Source organism: Phyllopteryx taeniolatus, chromosome 21 (assembly GCF_024500385.1).
Source record: "Phyllopteryx taeniolatus isolate TA_2022b chromosome 21, UOR_Ptae_1.2, whole genome shotgun sequence".
In the NCBI taxonomy this organism is placed as follows: domain Eukaryota; kingdom Metazoa; phylum Chordata; class Actinopteri; order Syngnathiformes; family Syngnathidae; genus Phyllopteryx; species Phyllopteryx taeniolatus.
This window is the reverse complement of record NC_084522.1, coordinates 2,332,955-2,342,730: the sequence shown is the minus strand read 5'-3', so window position 1 is coordinate 2,342,730 and position 9,776 is coordinate 2,332,955. Positions and strand designations below refer to the sequence as shown.

At 43.5% G+C, this 9,776-nt stretch overlaps 1 protein-coding gene across 1 annotated transcript; it reads left to right on the top strand.

The window, feature by feature from the left end:
* The first annotated feature begins 417 nt into the window (after positions 1 to 417).
* On the top strand, positions 418 to 2,035 carry LOC133471480 (uncharacterized). Its single transcript, XM_061761050.1, has 2 exons — positions 418 to 678; positions 759 to 2,035. The coding sequence occupies exons 1-2, from the start codon at positions 418 to 420 to the stop codon at positions 1,254 to 1,256; spliced, it is 759 nt and encodes a 252-aa protein (XP_061617034.1). The 3' UTR covers positions 1,257 to 2,035.
* The last annotated feature ends 7,741 nt before the right edge of the window (positions 2,036 to 9,776 follow it).

Genomic DNA, 9,776 nt, shown 5'->3' with positions numbered 1-9,776 from the left:
TCGAGAAGGGCCTTCCCCTCCGTGGGTCCAAATACCAGTAAAAACAACACAAAATTTAGACGAAGCCTTCAAAACACCCCCGCCAACACGGAAGCACAGGAACGTTCCCACTTGTCGATTTCAATACAGCACAAAAGCCACTAGCGGTGGGTGCGGCACATTCCCCAGACCCCCCCTCCCCAACCAACCACGACACCTGTGTGCTATGACGTCAGCATCCCATCACACGATTATGATGATTATGAATTTGGATTTCGATGAGAATCCACGAGCGCGGTTACCTTCATGTCCGCGATGACGTTCTGGAAGAGTCCCCCCAGCGCGCTGCATTCCCTCTCCATGGTCTCCATCTCGGCTCACTGGGCGTGCGCGTAATCCGTCAAGAAGTCTTTTTTTTTTTTAAATATATATGTATAAATGAATAATAATGAACCAAAGCGAGCGACGAGGCGAGCGTTCTCTCCCCGGCTGACGGAGCTCCGAAGGCGGGGATGGAGGCGCTGTCCCCGCGGGGAGGAGGAGGCGAGCCCTGGGGGAGCGACCGGGGACGACCGCCGCCATCAACGTCGTCATCTTGCGCTTCCTTTTCCACACGCGTCGGGAACGCGCCTGTCTGTCAGGGAAGACGTGACCGCGCCACCTCATCCACACGCAGCATCAGCACTGGGGCGCCCCAAGGTTGTGTCCTCTCCCCGCTGCTCTTCTCTCTCTACACGAACGACTGCACCTCAGCGAACCCGACTGTCAAACTCCTGAAGTTTGCAGATGACACCGCTGTCATCGGCCTCATCAAGGACGCCGGCGAGTCTGCATATCGACAGGAAGCGGAGCGGCCGGAGCTGCGGTGCGGCCGACACAACCTGGAGCTGAACACGCTCAAGACTGTAGAGATGATCGTGGACTTCAGGAGGCATCCTTCGCCACAGCTGCCCCTCACGTTGTCCAGCCGCCTTGTGTCAACCGTCGAGACCTTCAAGTTCCTGGGAATTACAATCTCCCAGGACCTGAAGTGGGCGACCAACATCAACTCCGTCCTCAAAGAGGCCCAGCAGAGGATGTACTTCCTGCGGCTTCCGAGAAAGAACGGCCTGCCACCGGAGCTGCTGAGACAGTTCTACACAGCGGTCGTCGAATCGGTCCTGTGTTCTTCCATCACGGTCTGGTTTGGCGCTGCTACAAAAAAGGACAAACTCCGACTGCAGCGGACAATCAAAACTGCTGAAAGGATTGTCGGCACCCCCCCTACCCACCCTTGAGGACTTGCACGCTGCCAGAACTAAGACAAGGGCGTGCAAAATCCTCTCGGACCCTCCGCACCCCGGTCACCAGCTCTTCCAGCTCCTTCCCTCAGGTAGGCGCTACCGATCAATGCAAACTAGAACTAGTAGACATTCCAACAGCTTCTTCCCTCTTGCGATCAACTTCTTAAACAGCTAACCTATAATTCCATTACAACAAGCTGGCAATTTTTTTGACTTGAGTTCTTTATGTCTCCAAAGTGTTCTGTAAATTGACTGTCTGTTGTACTAGAGCGGCTCCAACTACCGGAGACAAATTCCTTGTGTGTTTTGGACATACTTGGCAAATAAAGATGATTCTGATTCTGATGACAACAAAAAATATTTTTTAAATAAGAGAAAATTCTCACTCTTCCATCATTCCAATATTTTTGATCTTGGGAAAAAAAATAATCTAGTTTAAAGATGACTGTTTTTTCAAACAGCTCATGTTTTATTTCGGGAAAAATGGCTTATAAGATTGACTTGGATTTAAGGCAAATTAGGGAATGTTTTGCTGTTGCTGCTTTGTCGTCAGATTCGTCTTCCGTCCAAGCCCTACGCCACGTTGCCCGTCTACACTTTGGGCCCCAGCGCGCCGGCTAAAGACGAAGCGGGCGCATCTTCGGCCTCATCCGAGTCGTTCGGGACGGCGCGGAACCGCCGCAGCCTCCGCCGAAGCGTCTACAAGTCAGTTTTCTCCATTTCAAAAGAAAAAAACATCCCTCGAGCTAACAAAGATGATTTATTACTTTAGATGCAGTACAGGATTTCTATGCAAGTCTTGTATAGATTATATATATATTTCTAATTAAAAAGAATGTAAAAAAAAAAAAAAGTTCAATTCATCACTAATAAAAAAATTGTGATAAAATTGTAAAATATTTGAATCGTAGACCAATTGAAAATTATAGTGGGATATTTTTAGTTTTTAGATACGAATAGATTTTTATTTAACAAAGAGAAAATAGCTTGAAAATATAAACTTTTCTGTCACATTCAATTTACATAATTACAAGTTTTACGGAGCCCCCCAAGGTATGAGAAAAATAAAAATCATTGATAATCTGTTCCCTCAGTTTAGTAATCCGTGCCCTCAGTTTAACAAATGTCTGGGGCTCCGTATACCTACGTATATCTGTCAAGTGAAGTAAGTTCTATTTGGATGTTATATTCTTACTGGTGTGAATTCTGAGTTGAGTTCTCGCCGCAGAAGCGCAAGTTCGCAGACAGACAAATGCGTCCGTGATGGATCAAGCAATGCGAGTATCTTGTCTGCAGTTATTCACCTTTTTGTTTCACGATAACGATTTGTTGGGGCTACTTACTGCCGGACTGAGCTACTGGGTTCTGCTAAGGTGCTCCAGTATATGCTAAAACATATGGCTAATACACACCCAGAGAATCACATTCAAATTCAAACATTCATTTGATTGATTGAGGAATGTTGTCCGCGTTACATGGCCCTTTTACAAATGAGCAGAATCATATTGCCAAGTTCAAGTACTTTTCCTCTTGTTGTGTCTTCAAAGTTTGCCATGGTTATTCAATGAAGCGTAGTGTCCTCTGGTTGTCAAGTGTAAGCCATTTCATGCTCATCAATTGCAGGTAGGCTGTGGTCTGATGATAATGATCACGGTGATTATGCCAATACCCATAAAATATGTGTGGTCATTTACTGAATTTATAGAAAATTGAATTGTGAAACCAATGCCATGTGTGATAGACTAAACTGCAAACTATACTACAAAAATGGAATGCAGAGATTGAACTCCAGACGTGCTAATATACACACAGGGCAGATTCACTCATTTTGCACATTGTTGAGTTTGACAGGAACCTTATTATTGTTTCGCAGGATGGATTCAAATTTTCAAAAATTCCTTCAAGAGCAAAGAAGGTCATTGCCACCTTTATTGAAGAGAAGCTATGTACCCCCTTGTAAACATTTGTCATTTCATCGAGCTGTATCTTCAAGGCAATGTTTTTGCTTCATATACGTGCAGTGTGAAATGGTTGATTTTTTTTGGGGGGGGGGGGAGTTTGTAAACGTGCAATATCACTCTCAGTAATCAGGGTTTATGTGGCGAAGTGAAGTTGCACACCAATTATTTTTGGCAGGTGGTGAGTCTAGTACACAGTGTAAATCAAGAAGTACATCAACTATTTGACATGAAAGAAATAGCCTAACTCTAGTAATTGAGTGCATGCACCAATGACCTCGTTTGTGAATATCTCTGTCATCAATGTAAGTGTGTGGCAAGGCAGTCATGTGAACCACAATGTACATTAGGTATGGGTTATATACAGTGTGCTATGAGGCAATGCAATCTTGAAATGTGAACAGTGGGAAATGTTGATCAGCTGTTTCGTACAGTAGTTTCTGGCAGCTCGATCAGAAAAAAGAGCTCTGTTATTGTCAATCATTTCTCTACCTGGCTTTAACAAACACGTTTTACTCTCTAGGCTTGTAACTCATTATGTTTCAGAATGATTGATGGTCATGCTATTGCAGTATTGCTACAGCTTCTTGTTGGATTACAAATGTTCTTCTTTGTTCCTCAGATCGATTGCTACGCTGTCCATGCAATGACAGATCGTTGTTGACACGGATGCTTGTTTCAGACATACCTTTGCTGATTATGCCACTTATGATGTTGATGACCCCCTCGACGACACCGTCCCCACGGAGCTCTTAGAAGTGGAAAATTCACCTCCAACCCAAGAATCAAGTAACAAAGCTTAAGATGCACAGGGGAAATGTTTTCACTGAGTTGAATAGGGCCTTTCAAAATGGCAGTGTATCTGTTGATGAGCTGCTGGCGGAGATCGAAATGGTCCAACCCAATGGTTCAATGGAACAAGGAGAAGACAATGGTGGCTTGTTACGCGATGCATTAAGTGAGTACTGGGAGACATTCTTCACTAAATGCACCCATGGAGGCACAATGAAGATACCGATGACACGACATGACGTGAAAGACGAATGGGTTAACACAGCGAAAGTCATGGTCCTGGGATACAACACGGTTCAGTATTTTCCCATAGCATTGGCCAAGCCCTTTATTTTGTATCGTCTCGGCCTTGAACCGATGGAGAAGGACCTGCTTTTGGCATTTTTCGACACAATTCCCTCTGAAGAAAAGGAAGTGGCTGAACAAGCAATGAATGATTTTCTGTCTGTCGCTGGATCTGAGGAGTGGATAGATTTCCTTGACACTCGTGAGGTTAAAGTTGTTGTCAATAAGGGGAATGTGAAGAAAACTTTGATTGAGGTGGCACACAAAGAACTTGTTCAAGATCCTGCATATATTGCAGAGTGTTGGTCCAGTGTACTGAAGGAACTAAAATTACCCCGAGGAGGACTGGATGAAGTATATGCTGGCCTTACCCCGACACCAAGAAGAGTAATCGACATGTTACAGCATGAAAGCCTCAACATGAAGGAAATGCAGCGTTTCGAATATCTGAAAAAAATTCACCAGGAGTTGCAATGAACGGCAGCTGAGGAAACTTCTTCGTTTTTGTACAGGTAATATTTTCATCTTTTCAATTCATTATAGTTCTGTAATTGGTTTTGACTCCTTAAATATATTCAATATTGTTGACCTGAATTACCAAGGAGGATAATGTTTTCGCTGGCATTTGTCAGTTGGTCTGTATGCAAATCACCTCAAAGTACAACATGGATTTCAGACAAAGTGGGTATTATGATGAGGAACAAGTGATTATATTTGTGTATGCATCCAGATATTTATGCTTCAAGTGTCAACCTTTTTCTGAACATGCCTGATTCCTCAAGATGTACTCTTGGTGTGATGAGTACACAGAACGAGCAAAACCAACAATGAGAGAGCATGAATCGAAAGTGACAGCCACATGGTTCTCGAGTGTGGAGTGTTTGGTGTATGTGGTGTGGAACTAATATCTTTTTTTTTTTCATTGTAACACAACATCTTTGTTCCCCTATCTATCTGAAGGATAGCAAGTTAAGCCAGCTGTTCTTTTAGCTGTATTTTAATTTAAATAGTTAAAAACCTTTGATAAACCCAGATACTGTTGCATTTGATGGACAGTTCGGTAGCTACCTTGTCCAGAATGTGTTTTGGGGTCTTTTATAATGTACTGTGGTATGATCAGATAATTATTTTTGGCTGATGATGCACTTTTACGTGGTACATTGTGATATACACTTGCGCTGAAAGTTGGGTCAAACACCTCTATTCATACCAGCCAGAGTGTCTACTTGTTTACACGGAGTTGACATTGTTTACATTACATTTGCACATTGTTTTTGACAAAAGAAGCCCTTTTGGTGTGGTTACACACAACTTTAACTGGTATTGTCATGCAAGTTTGAAGTACTTATTTTTTTTTTTCTCCTTTTATAAAACCGTTCTACTGCTCTTACTGCAAGTTGTACTGTGCATATTTTCATAAAGCAGGTTTCAGGGTAATACTGTCGATCGCACTACCATGGTGCCTTGTTATACACTGATTGCATAAAAATAAAGTCCGCAAATGTTCCAATCTGAAAAAATGTTTCTGTGTGGAGACAGCCAAATTCACTCAGTTCGCACAGACTATGTAGATATTGTCTACAGTCTACAGCTTTAAGGTCGTCACCTCGTTACTGCCCGATTTGCCAACGTGCATTCGCGTAAACTTGATCGCCTCGTTTCATTGGTCATTGCGCCATCCTCCCAGAAATGTGCAGTATACTGAGGATATACCTAAGGATCAAAATACAGTTCGTACTCAAGCTGGTTTAGCTACCTGAACCAGTAGAAGACAGTTGGTTTTATTCTTCAAACTTCTTTTCATTACCACACACATTTATAGCAACAGACTTAAATGTTCACAATTAGTGATTGTGACATGTTGTCTGAATTACTCACTGCATGCCTGATGGAGGTTTATAGCTACATATTTTGATCACAAAAATCAGCAATTTGGGTGGCAATATCAAGGCGAATACACGTAATAATGATGTCATAGAATATATACAATGAAAAGTATGGCGTGAAATGAACTGCAACAACAAAACATTTCATAAACCCATATATGTCCATGGCCATATATCCATCGACTGGGACTTGAAGGTTGTTCTGTGCCATTATATGTGTACAGAGAGTGAACACATCAGCATCACAAGCAACATCATTGCGGTGGATGCAGTCACCTTCACACCTCATAAAGTCCTCCTCACCAACTTGCCACAAAAGGTCCCGGGTGCCACACAGCTCAGGTACCATGAACATTGCATGAGGCCGACCATGAGGCACCCGCTCGTGCTTGGATGGACGAATCAGATGGCGCTTCCACACTTCCTTGGTGGAATCCAACTCATCCTACAGGGGTTACAAAAAGAAGTGTCATAACAAATGGGTTAACGGAACAATATACCATAAAAACTTCAAATTGACACCTTTTATGAAAGGAGCATCTCATTGAAGTGTACAATCGCACCTCTACTAATGTGGATGGATGCCTTCTGTAATCTTGTGGCAAAGTGAGAGTGAAGGAAAAAAACTCACAGCAGTTTCAACATCTTTCATAAAAACTTCACTGAGGTCAAACCAGCTTCCGTGTCCATATTGAGGTCAACTTGTACATTTTTATAAGTATACCGTAATCATAGTTGAAACAATGACCGTTAGAGCACGACCATATTTGTGGCTAGACATAATCCTCTTTGTAATAACAACCTATTTTAAAAAGTAGCATGTATTTACTTTCCAGTCAGCAGAGACTTGCATAGCCATCAGATCCCGACCAGTAGAGTAATGTCTGACATCTTAACAGTTCACCACTGACAACAGGGGTGTGTTGACTTTTTATATCCTTTGTAACCTCTCCTTACCTCTTTTTTAATAGTTGTGATATTGACTGTCTTTACTGTATTAACAGAAATAAAAATGTCCTGTAAATTAAATACATACATACCCGTGCATCCGTTTTCTGTACCGCTTCTCCTCACGTGGGTCGCGGGCGTGCAGGAGCCTATCCCAGCTATCTTCGGGCGAGAGGCGGGGTACACCCTGAACTGGTCACCAGCCAATCACAGGGCACATAGAAACAAACAACCATTCACACCTACGGGCAATTTAGAGTCTTCAATCACCCTAGCATGCATGTTTTTGGGAGGTGGGAGGAAACCGGAGTGCCCGGAGAAAACCCACACAGGCACGGGGAGAACACGCAAACGCCACACAGGCGAGGCCGGGACATGAACCCCAGTCCTCAGAACTGTGAGGCAGATGTGCTAACCAGTCGTCCGCCGCGCTGCCTACATACAATGAGTACGGAAAGTTTTCAGACCCCCTTAAATGTTGCACTCTTTGTTATATTGCAGCCATTTGTTCAAATAACTTTTCCTTTTTTTCCTCATTAATGTACACAGAAAAAAAACTATTAAAAAAGAAAAACTGAAATATCACAGAGCCATAAGTATTCGCCGCTAAGGGAAGACAACCACCTGAATGAGCTGTGCAGGGGTGCCGATGAGTCTGCCGATTACGACACCATTAAAGACTGAAATTGCTGGACAGACGCATGAACATCAGTTTGCCCTCATGAAAAAAGGGGCTCCAGTGAACCTGATGGGCAGAGATCTGCTTATCAAGACCAGGGCTACCATCCTTTGTAGCCCGGATGGACTGACGATACGGTTCCCCGATGGGACCGTGATGAACTGTGGAAGACGTTATCCTCCGGATGGAACATGATACAACATGAACTTCCGGAAGCAACTGCTGACATATATTGGGCCCGACTAAAACCTGAAACAAAGGAGGGAGGCGGAGATGACTCGGCCTTCCTGCGGTGGAAGTCCTGGATCGACTCTCTTGCCCCCTATCGTCCTCCAATTGATCCTCTCCATCTCACACTGTTTTATGATAAAAATGACGATTTGGTTTATAGGGAAGCTTTTGAGTCGATACAGGAAGAAAATTGGAGACTAAATAGTACAGGAATTTACATAGGAAACCAAGGTGTGGCGGCTGCGTCCACCTTGGCGCCAGAGCAGAGTGAGTGGTTTATGATGAACTTGACATCTTTTCCACACATATCACTTGCACTAGCATTAGGTCATGAAGCCAGAGAACTGGGAGAAACATGGTGAGAAAATGCCGTTTGGCAAATGATTGGCAACAAGATCAAATACCCAATGTGTTGTACTCTCCTCGTACTGAATGTTTTTGTATTCAAGGTACCATGGTGGACGGAGGGGTGTTGGAGCATGTGACTTTGGCGCAATTCCATGGCAGAGAACTCTCGGACCATGAGGACGCCGCACAGCTGTTGAGCTCGCTGCCGGACTCACTGTGGTCTGAGGGGTCTGTGTACATCCGTGACTCCGGTAACATTCGAGGTAAACCCGACTGCTTTTGTTAACGTGCCGTAGCATCTTTGTAAACAAGAGGCCATAGAAGATATCGCGGAAACCCAAATTCTGAAATCCCAACGCTTTGGTCCATAAATGATGTTATGAAACCCTCCGCTCAAGCTGCAGAACTGCTGGCCAGGTGCAGGGCACTAGAGTTATCTGAAGGTCAGAGTGTTACTATTTATTAATGGTGCTGAAAAAAGTAGCAGGCTAATAAATGGATGCTGAAGGAAAATATGTTGTTCAACGGGATCAGTTAATTGACTTTCTCCCTGCAGTAACAGTTGATGTGGTGCGCGACCTCCAGGAGGCGGCGCCGAAGGAAGACAAGCGTAAGTGGCAAGAGACAGGTGCTGAGTATGATGACAAGGAGAAGCTGTGGTTTGTATGATGACAAGGAGAACCTAGGAGACTGATGTTACCTCCAGGAAAGTTATGTGTCAATGCTGAAGAAGCTGCGCTTTTGGTGGCACCCTTATCTTCTGCGTAAGGTCAAAGATGTTTGATTTTTTTGTGATATATGTCAAGATTTCAGTGTTTGCCCTCCAACGAAGAGGGAATTGCAACACACTGAGATGGGCCGAGGCCCGAATTTATGTGGTGGTAATGGACTGAACCGGCAATGGTGGTCCCAGTCCAAAGCGTAAGGTACTTATTAATAATTGTCGGCACTTTTTCTGGATGGCCCAAAGGCTATCCTTGTGCAAAAGAAAACAAAGCGCTGGTTAACCATTATATTCCGACGTATGAGCTTCCACGAGTAATCAGATCGGACAAGTGATTCTACTTGTCCCAAACATGTCCTGCGCAGGCCTCTATTGTAAAAAAAACGTGGACTAAGTGTGAATGGTATAAATATTCGGTGCGATACGTTTTAGAAATTGTGTACACAATATAAAGTAAACCTTAGAACTTTGATGAATCAAATTCTATATGTAAAAAGGTATAAAGCGCTTCAAAGGGTACCCATTATATTTATTAACTAAATAAATAAGGCATACATATTGTATGTATAAATAGGTATGCATATGATATTCTGGAAGATAAATTCAATCATAGATCAATTAAGACGTGTGCCGGACGGATGTGATCAAGCAAGAGTGGTATGG